Genomic DNA, 23,473 nt, shown 5'->3' on the forward strand with positions numbered 1-23,473 from the left:
CAACACAGGCATTATGATGAATCTTTGATCTATGGTTTATATTTTGTGCTTCCACCCAATTTTGTTTTCCGAGCTTTTGGACTCGTGCTGGAGCCCATCTTCAGGGAACTTCTCTCTTTCTACTATTCATTCATTCAATCATTCATTCATTCATTCATTCGTTCATTCATTTATTCAACTTGTATGGCGCCTTTCTCCGAAGACTCAAGGCGGCTTACAATGCATTTAAAAACCATATATAAAAAAATTAAAAATTAAAACATTAAAAACAATTAAAACCCATTCACACCATTCATGGCCGGATCTCGCCAGATCGCAACAGCGAGATCAATGGCCCCAGGCCTGCCGGGAAAGCCAGGTCTTCACCGCTTTTTGGAAGGCCAATAGGGTGGGGATGGTCCGGATCTCAGGACAATGACATCTTCATTGTCAATTCAAGACTTGTTGTTTTACTTGTTGTCATTAATTTGGCATTCTTTATATTTAATTTTAGTCCTTTTTTCCCTACTCCTTGACTTTTATTTCTAGATTTTTTTCAGCCAACAGAGTAATGTGATCAGCATAGTGCAAATTATTGTGTTTATTCCTGTAATTTTAAAGCCACACTCACCTTCAACTCAATTAGCTTCCCTTAATGGATGTTGACTTAATAGATATTGAATAGATGTTGTCTCTAGCTTCCCTTAATAGATATTGAACATGAGATGGTGGGAATGCTGAAAAGGTCGTACCTGTGAAAAACAGTCATAAGTCACATTTTTCAGTGCTGTTATAACTTTGAATGATCACTAAATGAACTGTTGCAAGTCGAGGACTAGCTGTATTTTGCCACCATATTTTGCAATGTCAGATATTGTTGTCTTCTTGCAAATGCAGTGTTTGCCATGATAGAAATATCAACCATAAGACACCAATAAGTTTTCAATTGTTGGTTTTATAAGTGATGACAAGAAAACTCACACGGTAGAGATAAGAATGATATCTAACATCATGTGCACAAACAGCTGGAGGGTATCCTGAAGTTTGGATGTGTCCAATAATCCATTCACTTTATAAAATGAATATTGAGATGACGGTCACTAAGAAATAATTTTTGAAAAATTTGTTATTGAGAGTAAAGAAGATATGCAATCGGTATTATCAAAGCAATAAAAATGAAACATATGGTTTGATGCGGTATAGGAGTACATGAAATACAAATTGATTCATATACAGTATGAAAGTGATACCATTCAGTATTTCTGGGTAGAAGATATCTGGTGCCGATTTTCATGCTTCAGCTGGGCACCGGGATGAAACAAAACTGGTAAATGTCATAGTGAAAAATGCAGCTTCATAGAGATGATGTGATGGGTGTAGAAACAGGAAGTCAGTGCCTACCGCAGCAGCAATAATTTAATAGTAGTAGCGGAGGTAGTAGTAGCTGAAGTCTCTTGTGATATCTGGTGAATGCTTAAACAGTTGAAAGGTGTCTTGTTACTATTGGAGCAGACAGAAACCAGGATCGATTTGAGGACATGAGGGTTATGCCAGGACGTAGGGAATAATCTCAGGAAAGGCACAGTCAAGGTCTAAGGGTGCTGGAAGCTCTAATGTAGCTAAGAAACTTGTAGCAGAGGCTCAGTACAAAATACCAGACATTACGAGCCATCTGCGACCTTGCAATGAATACCCGCCAGATGATAATGAGCAGAGTGGCCTTCAGGGCACACTGGATGGTCCTTAGCCTGTCAAAAGAGAGAAAAGAGAAAAAGAAGAGCTGAACTATCAGTGTCTGATATTGTTCTGTCCCCGTCCCACACAGACGTTCAAGAGTTAAAGACTAAACCAGCTGGCAAAATCCTTTTCCTTATGATAACGGAACTTGGCAACAACCTAGTGGCTGCCTGCCAAGAGTTTATTATTTACGAAGAGGAGAGATAACTTCTCCCCGCTTCTGGTACGTCAAAAGAAACAGCTCAATAATTACAGAGTCAATCAAGTCCAGAGATAATCCAGCAAAGTCTATAGCCAAAAGTCCGGCAATGCAGAATGGCGTGGAAGCTTTCAGCTTTGTTCGTCACAAGGTTTGACTGGCCACCACGCTCCCTTTTATACCCTGTGGGGTGTGGTCCAATGATTCAGCCTAATCTTGGGAACGCCTTTTCTTCTGTTGCGCGCGCTTATCTCTGTGACGCTGGCGTGGATCCAGCCAAGACTCATTACTCTCATCACTGTCCACCTGTGGCTGCATGGACGTGCTTGATCCGGCCCTATCTCTTGCCCTTCAGTGGACACTGAAGGCCTTGCCAAAGAGGAGGGTCCTGGAGAGGGAGGCCTTGCCACCTCCTCTCCTTCACTCTCGGAGTCCTCTCCTGCCGATGACATAGGCTCAGGTAACGGAGCCACAACAGATATAGATACCATATCAACCACCAGCTGGGATTTGTAGAGTGAGATGAACTCATCGTATCAAAAAGTATTTCCTTCTGTGGCATCTTGGGCCAAATTAAAATAATAATTCCATCCATAGGATCCCAGTGTCAGACCTGGATGCCATCTTTCTAACTTTGAGCCTTCAGGCTTCAGGCCTGCCATGAATTCTACTGTGGGAAAATGGGAGGGGGGATTGTATAGAGTGAAGAGGATATGTAGTCAAAATACAATTCTTTCTAGAGAGTCAAGGCCGTTGTGCCCTGCAGCTGTGCTGAGAAGAATGAGGAGGTATCTTCTGTTCTAGAGGGTACCTGATTGGTTCTTGTGGTGGACATGTGGGTGAAGGGCAAGGACTTGGACTTTCTTTTGGGTAAGGAAAACCCAGAAGCTTTCAGATTTGGGTTTTCCCAGATGCGCCAATATGACATCTCTAATAAAAATTAGCTTTGAGGAACTTCAAGCCTCGGAGTTTGATTTCGTTGGGGGTGTTTCTTGGAACCCTGACATTAACCCGAATCCCCTTTTAAAGTAAAGCAGCTCCCCTGAGTTTCGGGGTGCTGTCCAGGGTCCTGAGCCCCAAGCGTTGACCCGACACTGGAGGGTGCAAAGACTCAGGGAAGATGAGGAGGGGGAAATTAGCTTTGAGGAACTTCAAGCTTCAGAGTTTGATTGCATTGGGGGTGTCCCTTGGAACCCTGACATTCAATCATTTAGGGAAACAGGAGGGAGGACATGATCTGAAGACCCAGTGGCCCAGATCTTAAAGATTCCTGTTACGGGGTTTAATTATCCAAGTTAGATAGGAGGTTTGAGCAATCCGGCTCCAGACAGCAATATCCGTTTCCACCGACCACTAGCCATTCAGAATGTTAAGACTGCAACTCATGGGAAGAGCAACAAGATCTAGGTTATTATGTAAGGATCAGGCATGATATGGTCCTGGACTACCTAACCTAAAAAACTTTGTTAGGTCTTCCTATTCAAGTCTTGGGCAACCTTCTCCAAGTTTCGTGCTTATAGTGACAAGAATGATAAATGCTTAAATACAGAGAAGAACAGCTCCCAAGGAGCACTGAATTAACTTTACTTTTAGAATAACAAAGAACAACAAAGTTGGAAGCAGGGGTGGGATTCAGCCGGTTCGGGAGAACCGGTAGTTGTGACCTGCAGGTGGGCCGGCCCACTCGCCCCAGCACTATGCCGTCCAATTACCTGCGTTTTTTTAAGCGGAGCGCATGCATTGCAAGCGTGCGCACGAGCAAAGCGCATGCACGGAAGGCTGCAATCACGCCAGGGGTGAAATTAAAAAATTTCCCCTACTGGTTCTGTGGGTGTGGCTTGTTGGGGAAGGTCATGTGACTGGGTGGGCGTGGCCAACTCGACATCACTCACATTGAGGGACTCCTCACTGGCCCCTCCCCTCCCAGCCACTCCTTGTCGCGAATGACAGGAAAATGGGGAGGGGAATATTCCTGTCTACCATCCTTCCCTCAGTCTGTGCTGAGATTGAGGAATGGATGACAGGCAAGAAAATCCCCTTCCCCATTTTCCTGCCTTCCACAAAAATGTCTCCATTCCAGCTGCTCCCCCCCCCCGTCCCCTTCCCTCCTGGGGACTACCTTAAAAGGGATAGGCTGCAGCAGCTCCGTTCAGAATGGAGGGAAAAAAGTTAGCATTCTCTCTGCTGCATTTAACATTGAATTCTGTGGAATATCGAGCAGCCGGAAGAGGTGAGTGGTGACCGGCCGGGCATGGGTGGGGCCAAGGAGGGTAATTACTACTGGTTCGGCAAACTGATGCCCATAATCCCTAGCAGTTCGCCCGAACCTGTCCGAACTGGTAGGATTTCACCCCTGACGCACACGCAGAAGACACACACACACATTTTTGGTGCTGGGGCGAACCGGTTGTTAAATTATGTGAAGCCCACCTCTGGTTGGAAGGGACCTTGGAGGTCATCTATCCAACCCCCTTCTCAAGCAGGAGACCCTATACACTTTCAGACAAATGGCTGTCCAGTCTCTTCTTGAAAGCTTCCAATGATGGGGCACTCACAACTTCTGGAGGCAAGTTGTTCCACTAATTAATTGTTCTAACTGTCAGGAAATTTCTCCCTAGTTCTAGGTTGCTTCTCTCCTTGACCAGTTTCCATTGTTCTTGTCCTGCCTTCAGGTGCTTTGGACCCCAGAATCAACCAATCAGAATAGAACTGGAAGGGACCTTGGAGATCTTCTAGTCAACCCTATGCTCCAGCAGGAGACCCTGGACAATTTGAGACCTCCTCTTCTTGGTGGCAATTTTAATTGCACATACTTTTATATAGATACATTAATTATGTATACCTATCAATCAGATTCAGTTCTTTTCCTGGATTTACCTACTTCTTTGATCTGGGACTACTCTTTCTTCGGAGGTAAGAAGACCCTAAAATATCACTCCAAGCGATATTTTGGCATTCAGCCGAAATCCTTATTTGTGGTGACCAAACAATTTTATTCACTGAAAGCCTCCTGCTCTCAGGTGGTGAAATTTAACACAAAAGATTGCATGTGTCTTACTTTCTGATATACTGTCGGGCGGCAGGAATTTTAGTCATGTCTTCATTCAACAGATACTTCTTAGTTCCTAAGCAGTAATCTTCCATATATTCTGACCAAGTCAACTGGCAAATGTCAAAGCAGAACAACTGGAATCAAGCAGAAAGAAGATTACTTAAAATGGAGGGGAAGGACTATTCCATTCTTGAGTTTATGGTCAACGTAATAAGAAATGTCTTTTTCTGGACAATACCCATTTTGATATAGTGATGTACCATTCAAGCAATGGCAAAGAGATATTTTTAAATTTGTTTGGCAAGGCAAGAAACCTAGAATCAAACAGAAACTCCTGCAGGGTGCTAAAGAAAAGGAGAGGATTCAAATTACCAAAATTGAAATTGTACTTTGCAGCTTGCTATTTAGTTTGGATTAAAGAGTAGGTGACTTTAAGTATTCAGATTTTATTGGAATTGGAAGCACACGATTTAAGATTTGGATGGCATAGTTATTTGAGGAATGACAAAGTTAAGGTGAAATATCGCAGTAAAATACTATCGGTTCGCACCGGTTTGGGAGAACCGGTAGTGGCAGTGGCGGGTGGTTCGGCAAATCAGTAGGGATGGCAGCTTGAGGCTCCGCCCACCCGCCCGGATGTCGTTACTTCCTGATTTTAACCAGGAAGTAACCTGTTTTTGACCCTCTGTGCATGCACAGAAGGCTTTGCGCATGCACAAAGGGTCCAAAATCGCACGTGTCATGCACGCACGCTTCCGAACCGGTAGGGAAGGTAAGTAGATTTCACCCCTGTGAAATATAGATATCAAAAATCATTTTATTAGATGTATCATAGTAAAAATTTGTATTACAACAAAATTGTCTCCTAAAATTCCTGTATGGTTGGCACCCCAACAAGCTTTTTTTAAAGAAGGGAAATGATAGTTAAACAAAAATGGTTAATTTAATGCTAATTTGCCAAATCTTTCCCAAGATTTAACTTAAAAACAAGACAAAATTTGGAGTGGGAAGGTTTTACATATGGATTTTTTCCTTAAGCTCAGCTAACAGAAATATTTAAGTAGATTAAGAAGAATTATAAATTTGAAAAGGGTAAAACTGAATTGGATGTAGAGCTGTATACAGATGATGAATAGCAGAATTGCTAAAATGTAAAAAAAAAACCTTTTTATTGAAAATGGAAACCAGTTAAACAAGTTAATGATTGTGTGATAAAATGGCCATTTTTAAAAGATATAATATACACCTGAATCAATGGAAGAGTATGTGGGCAAAAGGATTGAAATTTCCATTGAATTCTAATCTTAAAGAGAATTTCTGTAAAGTGATGTATCATTGGTACATAACAACAGATAAATTGTCAAAAATGTAGGGAATTTCAAATATTTGTTGGAAATGTAATCAAACTGAGTGAAGATTTTTCGTCTTTGGTAGACATGCAACAAAATGAGAAAATTTTGGGCTCAGGTATGTATTTTGAGGCAGAAGATTTTAAAAGTGAATGTATAACTGAAATCTGAGCTTTTCTTCTGGGCTTGATCGGCAAACAAATAGAAAGATCTTATAGAAACGTGATGGCGAACCTATGGCACACGTGCCACAGGTGTCACATGGAGCCATATATGTGAGCATTGCCCTAGTTCAGCTCCAGTGCACATGTGCGTGCCAGCCACCTGATTTTCGGGCCTTCCGGGCCCACTGGAAGTCAGGAAAAAGGCTGTTTCTGGTCTCTGGAGAGCCTCTGGTGGATGGGGAAGGCTGTTTTCGCCCTCCCCAGGCTCCAAGAAAGCCTCTGGAGCCTGGGGAAAGCAAAAAACAGCCCTACCAGGCCCACTGCGCCATCATGTGCCAAAAGTGGGGGGAGTGCAGGGAAGTCACACGCGCATGCACAGTGGGGGCGGGGCACATTGAATTATGGGGGTGGGCACACATTTGCGCGACCCCCCACGTGACCCCCCACTTTTGACATGTGACAACAAAAAGATTAGCCATCACTGTTATAGAACTTTGAACAGTATAGAACAGTAAATTCTTATAGAACAGTATATTCAAGGTTGACTCAGCCTTCCATCCTCTCGAGGTAGGTAAAATGAGGACCCGGTTTGTGGGGGCAATAAGCTGACTTTGTATAAAAAAGAACACCGCTTAGGGGGGGCCAAAAGCCCTACTAAGCAGGTATATACAAAAGTATGAAGGCTATTGCTTAACGCATTGTAAACTGCCCTGAGTCTCCGGAAAAGGGCGGCATATAAATCGAACCAATAAATAAATAATAAATAAATATTCAGTATAACAGTATATTCTTATAGAACAGTAGAGACGTTCAGGTTTCTAGGTGCTATAATATCTCAAGACACCCAACATCAAAAACGTCATCAAAAAAGCACAACAAAGAATGTTCTTTCTGTGCCAACTCAGAAAGCTCAAACTGCCCAAGGAGCTGCTGATCCAGTTCTACAGAGGAATTATGGAGTCGGTCATCCACATCTCTATAACTGTCTGGTTTGACTCTGCAACCAAACAAGACAGACACAGACTTCAACGGATAATAAGAACTATAGAAAAAAAAAAAAAAACAATTGCTACCAACCTGCCTTCCATTGAGGACCTGTATACTGCAGGAGTCAAAAAGAGGGCTGTGAAAATATCTACAGACCCCTCCAGGGGTGAAATGCTCCCGGTTCAGACCGGATCTCCTGATCTGGTAGTGATGGAGGCGGGTGGTTCGGAAAACCGGTAGCAAAAATCCCTGCCCCCCCCATGCCCAGCTGAGCTGCGCGACTATGAGTGGCTTTTTTTTTCTTTTAAATGCCTCTGACGATCCAAGCTCTGACGATCCCAGCTGAGTTGCTTGATCGCAGAGGGTTTTTAAAAAACCCTCTGATGATCAGGCAACTCAGCTGGGATCGTCAGAGCCTTTTGAAAGCATTTTTTTTTACCTCTTTTGCCGAAGAGGTTGTAGAAAAAATGGTTTTAAAAGTAAAAAAAAAAAAAATTGCCCACGCCCACCCAGTCACATTACCCTCCCCTCCCACCAAGCCATGCCCACAGAACCGGTAATAACAAATTTTAGATTTCACCACTCGACCCCTCCCATCCTGGATATAAATTGTTTCAACTTCTATACTCAAAATGACAGTATAGGGCACTGCACACCAAAACAACTAGACAAAAGGACAGTTTTTCTCCAATGCCATCATTCTGCTAAACAACTAATTCCCACAACACTGTCAAACTATTAACTATTTAGTAAGGCTGTATTACTATTAGTCTTCTCATCTTTCCTATTACTTATCTCCTTTTCGACTTCTGACTATAATTTTATTGTTTGTATGTTTATGATTTATATTGTTTTTATTAGTTTCCTAGTATGATTTATGTTGATTGCTTATTTACTATCCTATGATTATCACTAAGTGTAATAACTTATGATTTATGATGAATGTATTTTTATGATGACTATGATTTATCACTTAATTTAATTAGGGCATCCATTGGAATCCTGACATATAGCTTTTATGTGCACTGAGAGCTTATGCAAATTCCTTGTGTGTCTAATCACACTTGGCCAATAAAACTTCTAATTCTATTCTATTTTACATTATACAATTGCTGCAAGACTTCAAAGGGGGAAGGATTTAGAGATGGAAGAATGAATGGTGAAATTAGTGAAAAATAGAAAGAGGAAAGAGTATTATGTTTGATCACTTCTGAGTTATTTATAAAAAAAATAAAGGTGGAATAAAAAAAACTAAAATAAAATAAAAAATAATTAAGAGAGATGGTGAAATTAACAGTCTTAATAAAAGAAAAAACTGACAAATTTTATTTCTACTTGGAAACCACTTTTGGATTTTTTGTAAGAAACCGAAAGAAATGAAAAGTTGATTTTGGGATTGGATAATAGAATAGAATAGAATTTTTTATTGGTCAAGCATGATTGGACACACGAGGAATTTGTCTTGGTGCATATGCTCTCAGTGTACATAAAAGAAAAAATATGTTCATCAAGAATCATAAGGTACAACACTTAATGATACTCATAGGGTACAAATAAGCAATCAGGAAACAATATCAATATAAATTGTAAGGATAGAAGCAACAAGGTTACAGTCATACAGTCATAAGTGGAAGGAGATGAATGGTGGGAACGATGAGAAGATTAATAGTAGCGCAGACTTAGTAACTAGTTTGACAGTGTTGAGGGAATTATTTGTTTAGCAGAGTGATGGCGTTCGGGGAAAAAACTGCTCTTGTGTCTAGTTGTTCTGGTGTGCAGTGCTCTATAGCATCGTTTTGAGGGTAGGAGTTGAAACAGTTTATGTCCAGGATGCGAGGGGTCGGTAAATATTTTCACAGCCCTCTTTTTGTCTCGTGCAGTATGCAGGTCCTCAATGGAAGGCAGGTTGGTAGCCATTCTTTTTTCTTGTTTTATCATCTGAAGTCTGTGTCTGTCTTGTTGGGTTGCAGAACCAAATCAGACTGTTATAGAGGTGCAGATGATGAGAACTATATGGGACTATGGAAATAATAGCAATAGCGGTAGCACTTAGACTTCTATACCGCTTCACAGTGCTTTTACAGCCCTCTCTAAGTGGTTTACAGAGTCAGCCTATTGCCCCCAACAATCTGAGGGCAAAGTGGATCCTGGGCACTGCACTGCAATGGAGAAACGGGAAACGGAGTGGCCAGCATGATGGAAGGAGGAGGAGCACAGAGAAGAAAGAGGTGATGCGACCTTCTCCTTCCCTCACGCCAGTCGCACCATTACCCGTTTCTCCATTGCAGCGCAATGGAGGTGGGATAGGTAATTTAACAGCCGGTTTGCTTAAACCGGTGTGAACCGGCTGAATGCCACCACTGCATAAGGCTCTGGGGAAGGAATCTGTCCTTTTGAAAATCATTTGCAATGTAGCCTGAATACACATTTTAATTATTTAATTTTGATGGACGGGGCCTGTGGTTCAGTCAGATGCTTACAGTTTTGTCTTTCGGATTGAGCTCTTTCAGTAACATGCTTGTATTTTCATAGCTCCAGTCCCAGGAATTGCTGGTAAAATATTCAAGAAGGTTCAAAGTCTTGTCCAAGCGGGTGAAAAGCTTCATCATCCTGAAAGACCAAATAGAAACACGTCTATCTATAGATAGATAGGATTGTAGCATCTCTCCACAAAAAGACCGAGCAGAGGGGTGCTTTGCAAAGCATCTTGGTGCCACAATCCTCAAATATTTAAGGTGGGCTACTGTCAAGGCCTTTCCCAGAGACACCTACAGACACCTTTCTGATGGGAATGCTGGGGAACCAAGGAGGTTGTGTGTCTTAAGGGCTGCCACAACCACTATTGGCTCCTATTGATTAATTTTGTTGATTGCATTTTTAATTAGAATCATTTCCATAAGCTGTTGGGAGGAACACACACACACACACAATGTGTGTGCCCGGGGTTTGGCACAAAGGCAACACAGCCAGAGAATAAGTACAAGTCCCTTTATTAAGCATTCAAGGTGTTAGTTATCACCTTTAAAGCGCTCCATGGCTTAAGGACCTGGGTACCTACGAGACCGTCTTTTGCCACCAATAGCCTCCCACCGACCAGTTCGTTCTCACAGGGAGGGACTACTCAGGGTACCGTCAGTCAAATTATGCCGACTGGCGACTCCCAGGGGGAGGGCCTTCTCTGTGAGGGCTCCAACCCTTTGGAATGAACTGCCCCCTGAGATACGAAATTTCCCTGATCTCCGTGCTTTCCGCCGTGCCCTCAAAACCCTGATGTTCCAACAAGCGGGGCTAAACATATGAACATGTGAATGTTTTTAAAATGTTATCTAATTTTAGGTTCTATTTAATTGGGCCAAACTATGTTATAATAATAATTTTAATTAGCAATTTTATGTTGTTTGTGTATCTATATTTTTCTTGACTGTACACCACCTTGAGTCCTACGGGAGAAAGGCGGTATAGAAATATAATAAATAAATAAATAAATAAATAAATAAATAAATAAATAAATAAATAAGCTCCAAACTTTGCTCCCAATGTCCCGTTACTCTCCGGTCTGGAGAAAAGTCCTTCCACCAACCTGTAACAGACAAAACTTCCAACCATAATTTCAACAGGGCAAGATAAGGTAATTAATCCGGCAGGGCAAGCAAGATAAGGAATTCCAGAATTGAAGTAGCACGGCCGTAAATTAAACCAGTTGGGAGGATGCCAGGAACTCAGATAAAGCAGTCAACACGAACAATGAACTCAGTGTTTGTTCCCGACAACTGCCCCTCCCATTTACCTCTCCTTATAAAGTCCAGCTCCAGGTGTATCTTGTGAAGGGGATCGGGGCCCTTTCCTCCCTTGTAAGCCACACAACCCACGTTGCTCTCGTCTCCGTTCTTCCCTGCGTGTCCTAGGATGAGGAGGGGCTGGGCTTTGGTCTTCATCCGAAGCCCCTCTCCCTTGTTCTAACTCTCCGCTGCTCTGCCCAGCCTGAATTTGCCCTTCCCCAGTTTCCTCCACAGCCAACGGAGCCACTCTCCCGCTCTCTGTCAGCTGTTCGTCTCCCGTCTCAGATTCAGACTCCGACAGGAGCACACTAATAACGAATCATTTCCATTGTTTGTAAGCTGTCGGGAGGAGCACACATACCCAAAGCTGTCAAATTGATGGAGAAGATAGTCCTCCCTGGAAAAAGGTCCTCTGTATTCTTATGAGTGCTTCCCTAAAACTGCTATCTGGACTTTTTTTTTAGAACTATCCCCTGCACCCCACAATGTCGATCCAATCTCACCGTGGCTTCTTTCCTAGCAGCCGCAGATACAGGTCACAGAGAAAAGCAGGGATTCTGTGATGGACAAACGTCCAGTACTGATGGACGAGGTAGCTTGAGGTCAAGGTGGCCTTTGGTATTCTGAAGGGTTTCTCCAGGGGACTTTTTTCATATGTAATTACCGCATTAGTTTCTGCAGAAGGGTAGAAAAGAGATACTGCACCCACTGTGGTAATTGCATGAAAAAGGGACAATTATTGGATATGTCCATTTAGGAAGGCAAAGTGCCCTTTGAGCATTGAAAAACCAGATTTGGTTTCCAATCACATGATGTAGATGAGTTGAAGAAAGAGGAATAAACTCCCTGTCAGGAAAGAAAATGGCTCTTCCCCCAGCCACAGGTCCTGTTAATTATTATTATTGTTATTATGATGTTACAAAGCGTGCTTTGCCTTCCTTACTCTATTTGGTCAATGGCTTTCCTATTAGGAAGAAGGTGGCCTTAGAGATTCAAAAATCTATCTATCTATATATAAAAGCCAAATACCACTCACTCATCCTGAAATCTCCAAAACGGTAAATCCTACAAACTTGAAATTTGGCATGTATGTTCCTCTTGGCTTCTAGGTGCTCGCTAAGAAAGGATTTTTCAAAATGACCATCAGATCATTAGTATTTCTTATTATACAGTATTATGATATTAACACACTCTGATGCTAAGGAGCTAGACATTCTACTCCCCCTCCCCACCTGAAAAGAACTCTGTTCCAACTGCCAGTTGCCTTATATTAACATGCTCTGATGCTACCCCTTCACTAAACTGGGTGAAGGGATGGCCAGTGCATGACTCATCTGGCCTGCAGGCTGGGACATTCTACTCCTCCTCCCCCTCTGTTCCAACTGCCAGTTGCCTTATATTAACATGCTCTGATTACACACTGTACGGAGTTACACATTCTACATTACATTTCAGGCTTTAAGTGTCAATTTATCATGCCCAATCACATAGTTTCATAGCGAAGCATGGGCGCCCAGCTAGTAAAACAATAAAATAAATCATTGGGCTATTATTGGCTTAGTAAGGTATTTCCCCACAAGAAGCACAGACAGACATTGTAACTTCATTGTAAGGTTACATTAACTGAATCTGGTGAAGAACCCCACGTTGTGCTCTCTTATCCACAATGAGAATGGTGGCTCTTGAAATCTCGATGGCAAGGCAAGCCATTAAGGATGACTCCCAACCAAAAAGTCCGGTGGAATTTTCTGAATCCTTAATCCTTAAAAAAAAATTACTCACGCAATTCTCCCCATGACAATGGGTTGAGGCCACCTGAGGTACAGTTGTAGATCAGTGGTGATTTGGGCCTGAAAAGAATAGAAATAAGAAAAGCCAAGAGTTCACAAATGCACCAAATGTATGAATATTATATTTATTAGAAAGGTAAAGATTCCCCTCGGACATATATGCTAGTCGTTCCCAACTCAAGGGGTTGGTGCTCATCTCCATTTCAAAGCCGAAGAGCCAGCGCTGTCCGAAGACATCTCTGTGGTCATGTGGCCGGCATGACTAAACGCCAAAGGCGCACAGAATACTGTTACCTTCCCACCAAAGGTGGTCCCTATTTTTTCTACTTGCATTTTTTTTAACGTGCTTTCGAACTGCTAGGTTGGCAGAAGCTGGGATAAGTAACAGGAGCTCACCCCGTTACGCGGCACTAGGGATTCGAAGCGCTGAACTGCCAACCTTTCGTTCTACAAGCTCAGCGTCTTAGCCACTGAGCTTTATATTATTTATATTTATTATATAGATATATAAATGGAAGGGTAGACATACAAACTTATAACAAAATGAGAGGTGTTTGAAAAGCAGATCAGAAAGGTCAGGATGAGGCTGTGGATTGAAGCTGCACCATACTGTCTATGGCAATCGCAATACTCATTTAAAAAAGGGGCAGGTTTTTGATTAATAGTTAATAGTTTATTTTATTGTCATTGTATCTCGTACAACGAAATTAAATGTGATCTTCAGTGTACATTACACATGAAAAAAAATAAATAAAACAAAAACATACATCCTTCGCATTCTATGCAATTGAATTGAACACTTCTGATGTGGTCCGCCAGCAGCCCGCAGAGCTAGTAGCGGAGTCGGACAGTGAGGAGTCTGGGGAGGAACATGGGGCAGTCCTGGAGTCTGGGGAAGGCCTGGATGAGGGCTCTGCGTCGGAGGCAGAGATGGGGCCAGGGCCATTTGGGAGTGATGTGCGGACTCCGGAGCCTCCAGAGCAGTGGTGGGTTGCCCCCGGTTCAGACCAGTTCGCAAGGACCGGTAGTAAAGCCAGTAGGAGGCCCTGCCCACCACCTAGATGTCGTCTTCAGCAATCTGCGCATGCGCAGAAGCAAGGCGTGCATGCGATCCCGTTGCGAACCGGAGGTAAAGGTAAGTAGAACCCATCCCTGCTCCAGAGTCAGATAGCAGAGAGGCAGAATAACAGGAAGAGCCTGTTCCTAGTGCACGCATGCGCAGAGCTGCCAGAAGGCAAGAGCAGCTAAAGCAAAAAGGACGACTCAGGGGTAAGGCCAGGAGATGACTGGCCCCTCCCATAAGGCTTAAAAGAGCAGAAAAGGCTCTTGGGCTCTTTGTAGGAAAGCAACATTGTTAAATTTGTTTTCCAGTCAGCATCTCTTGTTTCTGAACTTTGTGGGGCTTTGCCAAGAAAGGCCTTTGGCAGGGTGCCAAAGAAGAAAAAGGTTTGTGATAAGCCCAAAGGACTTTTTCTGAAGGACTTGTTTTGCAATTAATTTGGACTAAGCTGGGAATGAAGTAATTCTCAGCTGTTATAACAAAATAGTTTTGTCTGAGACTAATTGTGTCCTGTAATGACTAAGTGACCCTAGGACACGACAACTCCTGATATTGCATTAGTATTGCACTATTCAGTAGAATTCAATACAGTTACTATTCTGGGATAGAAGCTGTTTTTCAGCCTATTTGTCCTTGTTTTTATTATCCTGTACCATCTGCCAGATGGTAATAGTTCAAAAATAGAGTGCCCCAGATGAGATGGATCTTTAAGAATGTTTTGAACTTCCTTAAGGCAGTGGAAGCTATAAAGCTCTTCCAAAGAGACGAGATGTTAATTTTAATCTGGTTCACCGAACCAGTTTTTGCAAGGACTGGCTGACCACGCCCACCCCTCCCCTCCCCTCCCCGGAGTCTCCACATGGCCAGTTTTGGATGCCAGGTAAGTGCAGGGCCTGCACGAAGGCTCTGGAAGGATGAAAAATGGGCGGACAGGAAGTTTCAGAAGTCCGGAAATGAACCCGTTTCCAGCCTCCAGAGCGCCTCCGGAGCCCAGGGGAGGCTGTTTTTGCCCTCCCAGAGGCTCGAGGAAAGCCTCCAGAGTCTGGGAAGGGTGAAAACGCCCGCCCCCCATGGTGCAGGAGGCCAAGCGGGCCAAGAACCGGTTGCTAAAATTTCTGAATCCCACCCTTGAAGAAACCCCAACAATGAAGACTGTAAGTGTGTTGGCTTCTCTTACAAGGCAGTGGGCAGAAGCCAACATATGGATTTTGTGATGGAACATATGAGCCACGGTGGCGCAGTGGTTAGAATGCAGTACTGCAGGCTACTTCTGCTGACTGCCGGCTGCCTGCAATTTGGCAGTTCAAATCTCATCAGGCTCAAGGTTGACTCAGCCTTCCATCATTCCAAGGTGGGTAAAATGAGGATCCAGATTGTTGGGAGGGGAATATGCTGACTTTGTACACCGCTTAGAGAGGGCTGCAAAGCACTGTAAAGCGGTGTATAAGTCTAAGTGCTATTGCTATTGCTTGTGCACTACTGCCTATAGGAGGCACTGTTGGACTTTCAAAAAGCTTAAAAGACCTGGATGATGATATGTGAAATTGCAACTTTGGTAGTTCTTGACAACCTGCAACCTTGAAAAAAAAAATCATTTGATTTCAATGGCCTATCTCTTGATCAACAAAGAGGCCCTACCTGTGAACTGCAGTGTACCAGCCAGCAGTGATGGTTAAGTTGATAGCGAGATCTACTGGGATAATGTCAGCTACGGCAGCTGCATTACATTTTATAGTCCGTAAAATCCCTTTTGCACCCTAGAAATAAAGAAGTTAATCTATATACTGTATATAAAAGTGAAAACCACTGAGGCATTAATCACGAAATCTCCAGAACTGTAAAGCCTACAAAGTTGAAATTTGCCACGTATGTTCCTCTTGGCTTCTAGGTGCTCACTAAGAAAGGATTTTTCGAAATGACCATCAGAGCATTAGTATTTCCTATATTATTATTAACACGTTCTGATGCTAAGGAGTTCTACTCCCCCTCCCCACCTGAAAAGAAATCTGTTCCAAATGCAAAACACAAGCAGAGGAGAGGACTTTCAGTTTCAGTTTCAGTTTTACTTTCACAGCAGGAAGCAGCTTTAATACAGAACAGTTCAGCTAAACCACACCCAGCCTCCTTCCTGTCTCCTTCTTGCTCACACAGCAAATACTGTTTGAGTTTCCAAGCACCCCTCAACTCTCACACACTGACAGGATGCTAGCCAGTTGAATACCGATGGATGCTGCAGGCTGGGACATTCTACTCCCACTCCCCCTCTGTTCCAACTGCCAGTTGCATTATATTAACACACTCTGATGCTACAGAGTTACACATTCTACATTAAGTTTCAGGCTGTAAAGTGTCAATTTATCAAGCCCGAGCACATAGTTTCGTAGCGAAGTAAGGGCATCCAGCTAGTTAACCTATATAACTTGACTTCCTTATTTAGCATAGAGCAGTGATGGCTAACCTTTTTGCCGTCGCGTGCCAAAAGCAGGGGTTGCGCATGGGGGTCACGTGCACACATGCCTACACCCATAATTCAATGCACCCCCTCATGCATGCGCGCGCAACCCCTCCGCACTCCCCCTGCTTTTGGCACGTTATGGCACAGTGGGCTCTTGGAGCCTGGGGAGGGCGAAAATAGCCTTCCCCACCCTACCCTTGGAGACCAGAAACGGCCCATTTCTCAACTTTTGGTGGGACTGGAAGGCCCATTTTTTGCCCTCCCCAGGCTCCAGAGGCTTTCTAGGAGCCTGGGGAGGGCGAAAACGGCTTTCCCCACCACCTCCGAAGGCCCTCCAGAGGCCGGAAACAGCCTGTTTCCCAACTTCCGGTGGGCCCAGAAGGCCAAAAATCAGCTGGCTGGTGCGCGCATGCATTCTGGAGCTGAGCTAGGGCAACGCTCACGTGCCCACAGATATGGCTCCATGTGCCACCTGTGGCACGTGTGCCATAGGTTCGCCATCATGGGCATAGAGTTTAGGTCATCTGAGATTTGAATTCTGTAACAATGGAATGGGATAAGTTCTCCTGAGCTAAACTGGGAAGAAAACTTTAGGGACTTGTACAACACTTTCTATCTCTGCTCTCCCCAGAATCTGGCCTTTCACTGTTGCAGTGTGATCATTCTGGTGCTTTAACTGTCACAATTGTCAGGAAAGCCAAAACTCACTCAGAAACACCAGACCTGGTGAACCTCCTTTTTGATCAGCCTAGGCTAGGGGTATCAAACTCAAGGCCCGTGGGATGGATCTGGCCAGCAGGGTGCATAAATCTGGCCCACGGGGCTGGCCTGGAAAAATCAAAGTACTGGCCCACGGTGCCTTTGCTGGCCAAAATGGGCCACATGGAGGTCTCGTGAGGCCCTCATATGGCCCGTTTTCAGCCTCCCCAGCCTCCAGCAGCACTCTGCCAGCCAAAATGGGCCACATGGAGGTCTCGTGAGGTTCCTACATGGTCCGTTTTCAACCTCCCTGGCCTCTAGCAGCACTCTGCTGGCCGAAAACGGCCAGGAGAGTGCTGCAGGAGGCCATGGAGGCCAAAAATGAAGATGCCCCATTTTGGCCAGCGAATTGCTTCATGAGGCCATCCCAGACAAAAACGGGGCTACAATGCTGATCTGGCCCTTGAAGAAATCCAATTTGACACCCCTGGGCTAGGCTGTGTGTTGTCAGAATCAGACATATTTTACAAGAATATTCAGAGATATTTTACGAGAAGAGTCCTCCATTCCTCTAACCGCAATAAAATACCTTATGCCACCAGAGTCCAAATTTTGGGCTTAGACAATTTAAAACTACACTGATTTCAGTCTGACCTAAGCATAGTACATAAAATTATCTGCGACAATGTCCTTCCTGTCAATAACTACTTCAGCTTCAACCACAACAATACATGAGCAAATATTACAAACTCAAGGTAAACCGCTCCAAACTCGATTGCAGAAAGTATGATTTCAGTAACGGAGTGGTCAATGCCTGGAATGCACTACCTGACACTGTGTTTTTTTCCCCAAATCTCCAAAACTTTAACCTTAAACTGTCTACTGTTGACCTCACCCCATTCCTAAGAGGTCTGTAAGGGGCGTGCATAAGTACACCAGTGTTCCTACTGTCCCTGTCCTAATATTCCTTTTTACTTACTCTTTTCATGTATTCAAATTATGTTTATACTTTTACCTGTTATCTTATATATGCTTGACAAATAAATAAATAAATAAAAATAAAAATAAATCACTAGATTCTGCCCTTCTCTCTTTAGATAAGCTTCATGCTTTGGTTCTTCGTGGTTTCTTCTGGGCCTGTTTCACAGCTCATAAGATTTAGATGTTCTATTTTCATCATGGCGCTCCCATGTAACACCGCTCCTGCGCGAGCTGCACTGGCTCCCGGTGGTCTTCCGGGTGCGCTTCAAGGTGTTGGTTATCACCTTTAAAGCGCTCCATGGCATAGGGCCTAGCTATCTCCGAGACCGCCTGCTGCTACCGATGACCTCCCATCGACCCGTGCGCTCCCACAGAGAGGGCCTCCTCAGGGTGCCATCAGCCAAACAATGTAGGCTGGTGGCCCCCAGGGGGAGGGCCTTCTCTGTGGGGGCACCTACCCTCTGGAATCAGCTGCCCCCAGAGATAAGAAGAATCCAGGACCTCAATGCCTTCCGTCGTTCCCTGAAAACCTATCTTTTTCAGCAAGCCGGGTTGGCTTAAGAAGAAATTTTTAAAATTTTTAAATTCTTTTAATTAGTCTGCGATTCTTAATTTTTGGGCCAAATTTCATATATATTTTTAAATGTTTTAATATTTGTATTCTATGTTTTTTTATCTTGGCTGTACACCGCCCTGAGTCCTCAGGGAGAAGGGCGGTATATAAATTCGAAATTAAATTAAATTAAATTAAAATCTTTTCACTTACTGCCACAAGGAGGCCGCTTGTACCGTTGAAGTTATCAATCCAGCCCTAAAAAAAAATGAAACGTAGAAAAAAAATGACGGTTGAGGAGTCTGCAACATGCAAATTGCCTCAGTCATCATCCTTCCTTAAATAAACTAAGGGAGTGGCCAATTAGCCCCAAACCTTACTCTTGAGAAGACCCCCTCCTGAGGAGCCACTCCTGCCTTTTGGCAGCTCTGCGTGCCCGTGCATCAAGAAGAGGCTCCTTCTCTTTGTCCTCTTCACTTAAGGGAGGTTCTGAAGGCCCTGGCTGAATCCCTGCCTCTGGCACCACATCTTCTCCAGCCTCCTCATTGTCTGACTCGAGTGCCAGCTGCACAGGTTGCTGGCACAGCACCACACCAGCCTCCTCGCTGTCGGAATCAGCTACTAGTTGCACAGGCCGCTGAGGGGCCACAACAGTTATGGTTGTGTCCATAAAATTAAGCCTTGAGAGTGAAGTCCATTTTGCTGACATTCTTTTTAGACACATGTGTCCTCCTGACCCTTAGATTCCATGATAGATCCCATCCATGAATCCAGGTTCACTCTCATTAGCTTTAAAGGTTATTGATGATGGATTCTTTCCAGTGGTGGGTTGTTCCCTGTTCAGACTGGTTCGCAAGAACCGGTAGTAAAACCGGCGAGAGGCCCCGCCCACCGCCCCGGATGTCCTCATCGGCGATCGGTGCATGCGCGATCCCGTTGCGAACTAGTAGTAAAGATAAGTAGAACCCACCCCTGCTTCCTTCTCCTTCGCCAAAAGCATGAGAAGCACATTCTTATTTATAAATCAACCTCTCTTTTTTTGCCAGGAGTAGCATGTAAACCTAGCAACGGAAGAGCAAACCTTCTTACCGGGAAGGGCTCCTGCCAACTAGCTCCCACGATGGAGGGTCGAATGATGGCAACGTTTAAGTCTCCTTTCTCCTGCTGGATCAGGTGTTCAGTCAGAGCTTTGGAGAAGGTGTAAGTGTTAGGCCAGTCTCCAATCAAATGGGGGGTGATCGTTTCAATGAGGGACTCATCCATCCACCTAGCGGGATATTTTTTTTAAAAAAAATAAATAAAAATAAAATAAAATATATCTATGGGAGAAAATTAAACTCGAAGCATTGTCCTTACATATTTTCATATGCCTGTCCTTGGAAAAGTTAAAGTTTTATATGCATGAGTAGGTCTTCTTATAAGATAGCAATAGCAGTAGCACTTAAGACTTATATACCGCTTCATAGTGCTTTACAACCTCTCTAAGCAGTTTACAGAGTTAGCATATTGCCCCCAACAATCTGAGTCCTCAATCCTTCCTTCCTTCCTTCCTTCCTTCCTTCCTTCCTTCCTTCCTTCCTTCCTGCCTGCCTGCCTGCCTGCCTTCCTTCTTTCCTTCCCTCCCTCCCTCCCTCCTTCTTTTTTCCCTTTTCTTCCTCCACCTTCTCATATTCCTTCCTTCCTCCTTCCCTCCCTCCCTCCCTCTTGATTCTTGATGAATGTATCTTTTATTTTATGTACACTGACAGCTTATGCACCGAAGACAAATTCCTTGTGTGCCCAATCACACTTGGCCAATAAAAATTCTATTCTATTCTATTCTATTCTATTCTATTCTATTCTATTCTATTCTATTCTATTCTATTCTATTCTATTCTATTCTATTCTATTCTATTCTACTCTACTCTACTCTACTCTACTCTATTCTATTCTTTCCCTTCCCATAATTCTCTTTCTCATTTCCTTTCATCCTTCCTGCCTGCCTGCCTGCCTGCCTTCCTGCCTTCCTGCCTTCCTTCGTTCCTTCATTCCTCCCTCCCTCCCTCCCTCCCTTCTTTCCTTCCACATGTGTCTCTCTCATCTCATTATTGTTTACCAAGAGGAAGACAGACCTTGGGTCAAAAAGGATCACATGATACATTCTTCCCATGGTACATCTACTTTAGCAAGCCTTGCACATTTCTGGAACTTTCCTACCACCAAGCCTCTCTCCCTCTTGGAAAAAGTGCATAGGGCGAGGCAATAAGTATTCCTTCAAACATACTTGCAAATACACCGTAACAGAGGGAGGATTGCTCTCATTACTTGCACCGGGGATCCCCAACCTCCAGTCCATGGACTGGTGAAGCCCCATCCATGGGATGCAGGCAGCACAGGAAAGCATGCCCACTCCAGTCCATGGAAAAACCTCTCTCCACGGAACCGGTCCCTGGTACCCAAAAGGTTGGGGGCCATTGACTTTCGCCACCAAGTCCAAAAGCTTCTTTGGTTCCACAGGAACAATGATGGTTGGTGCTATTTCGTCAGAGTATGCGTGTTTCCTCCTTCTCCATTACCAATTATGAGGACAAAGATCATTATATTATATAATCATTGTATTTATGATTATGATCATGATTTATCACTTTTTGCCTGCTTCTGCACCGGAGACAAATTCCTTGCATCTCCAATCACACTTGACCAATAAAGAATTCTATTCTATGTTGTAACAATACTCTTTGCATTAGATTATATTATATTAGATTAGATTAGATTAGATTAGATTAGATTAGATTAGATTAGATTAGATTAGATTAGATTAGATTAGATTAGATTCCGTTATGAGATTCAAATAATTTAACAACAGGTTCTCTGCCCTAATGACCAGCTGGGTAGGCGTGGCTCGGTGGTCATGTGACTGTGTGGGTGTGCCCAACACAGCCTTGGTAGCACAGTGGTTTAATGCACCCTGTTATTAACACAGCTGCCTGCAATTTCTGCAGGTTCGAATCTTACCAGGCTCAAGGTTGACTCAGCCTTCCATCCTTTCTAAGGTAGGTTAAATGAGGACCCAGTTTGTGGGGGCAATAAGCTGACTTTGTATAAATATACAAAAGTATGAAGGCTATTGCTTAACGCATTGTAAGCCACCCTGAGTCTCCGGAGAAAGGCGGCATATAAATCAAATTAAAAAACAAAACAAAAACGTCACTCACAGCGATGGGCCCTTCATCTTAGCTGTTACAATGTAATAAGAGTTAACCAGAGAGGCAGTTTCTGTAAGCAGGGCAATAAAGATTAGGCTAAAAACAACACCAGAATGTTTCCTTCCTGCCTTCCTTACAGGATTAGCCCTGTAAAGTGGGGAAAAAACAAAATAAGATTTCTTCCAACAACTGGTTCTCCGAACTGCTTAGAAAGTTAACAACTGGTTCTCCCGAATAGGTGCAAACTGGCTGAATCCCACCACTGATTAGACTAGACTAGACTAGAGTAAACTGGACTAGACTACATTAGATTAGATTTCTTTATTGGCCAAGTGTGATTGACACGCATGAGGTATCTACATAAATCTTGTACGTTTCTGGAACTTCACTACCACAAATCTCTTTCTTTCTTGGAAAGAAAGTGTATAGGACAAGACAACAAGTATTCCTTCAAACATACTTGCAAATACATCGCAAAGGAGGAGGGTTTGCTTCCATTACTTACGTCACCAGTTCCAAAAGTTTCTTTGGTTCGATGGGAACAGGATAGAAGACTTCCTCTATGTGTCTCCGATTACAGTTTGAATAGGCTGTGGAAACGTGGATGAGGGCTTCGAGGTTCTTCATCTGGTGGGCCAGCCTCAGGAGCTCCTGGGTGCCCATGACATTCAGGAGAAGGGCATCCCTGCTCAAGAAAGCACAAAAGGCTAGGATTGAGATCCAGCTGGTGTGATGCCAGGTCCAAATCAACCCTCTTGGCTCTCTTGACTAAGGAGCTTTAGGACACCTTGATGGCAAGATATCTCATATAGTGTGGAGAAGACCACAGGTGTAGTCTACATCACCTTCTGAGAGGTCTCTGCTAGTAGCGGAAATGACTGTCACTTGGTACAAATTAGTTGACCAACAGTTGTTAAAGATAACAACATCACCTACAGTGAAGACAAACTCCACCCAGTTCCTGGACCTGTTGTGGTCTGCCAGCAGCCTGCAGAGCTGGCAGCGGAGTCGGACAGTGAGGAGACTGGGGAGGAACATGGGCCAGTCCTGGAGTCTGGGGAAGGCCTGGACAAGGGCTCTGCATCGGAGGCAGAGATGGGGTCATGGCCATCTGAGAGTGATGTGCAGACTCCGGAGCCTACAGAGTCAGGCATCAGAGAGGCAGAGGAACAGGGGGAGCCTGTTCCTAGTGCGTGCATGCGCAGAGCTGCCAGAAGGCACAAACAGTTAAAACAAAAGGGATAACTCGGGAGTAAGGCCTGGAGATGATTGGCCCCTCCCATAAGGCTTAAAAGAGGAGCAAAGGAACGTGGGCACTTTGCAGGAAAGCAACGTTGTTAATTCTGTTCCCAGTCGGCATCTCTGTTTGATTCTGGAATCCGTGTGGCTTTGCCAAGTAGGTCTTTTGGTGGAGTGTCAAGGGAGATAAAGGTTGGTGATTATCCTGAAGGATTTCTCCTGAAGGACTTTTTGCAACTAATTGGGATTCAGCTGTGAATGAACG

General features: G+C 43.9%; 1 protein-coding gene across 1 annotated transcript in view; it reads right to left on the reverse strand.

Moving 5' to 3' along the window:
- Positions 1 to 1,564: 1,564 nt before the first annotated feature.
- Positions 1,565 to 23,473, reverse strand: part of LOC139319139 (fatty acyl-CoA reductase 1-like) — a 29,949-nt gene continuing 8,040 nt past the window's right edge. The window contains exons 3-11 of the mRNA XM_070946838.1: positions 22,475 to 22,654; positions 19,874 to 20,051; positions 18,998 to 19,042; positions 15,735 to 15,853; positions 13,029 to 13,096; positions 11,750 to 11,921; positions 9,948 to 10,077; positions 4,974 to 5,101; positions 1,565 to 1,727 (exon numbers count right to left, since the gene is read on the reverse strand). Of these exons, the coding sequence (XP_070802939.1) occupies positions 1,565 to 1,727; positions 4,974 to 5,101; positions 9,948 to 10,077; positions 11,750 to 11,921; positions 13,029 to 13,096; positions 15,735 to 15,853; positions 18,998 to 19,042; positions 19,874 to 20,051; positions 22,475 to 22,654 (1,183 nt within the window). The remainder of the gene's footprint in view (positions 1,728 to 4,973; positions 5,102 to 9,947; positions 10,078 to 11,749; positions 11,922 to 13,028; positions 13,097 to 15,734; positions 15,854 to 18,997; positions 19,043 to 19,873; positions 20,052 to 22,474; positions 22,655 to 23,473) is intronic.

This window comes from Pituophis catenifer, unplaced genomic scaffold (genome assembly GCF_029215685.1).
Source record: "Pituophis catenifer annectens isolate HBS135680 unplaced genomic scaffold, rPitCat1.0.hap2 SCAF_7, whole genome shotgun sequence".
Taxonomy (NCBI): Eukaryota; Metazoa; Chordata; class Lepidosauria; order Squamata; family Colubridae; genus Pituophis; species Pituophis catenifer.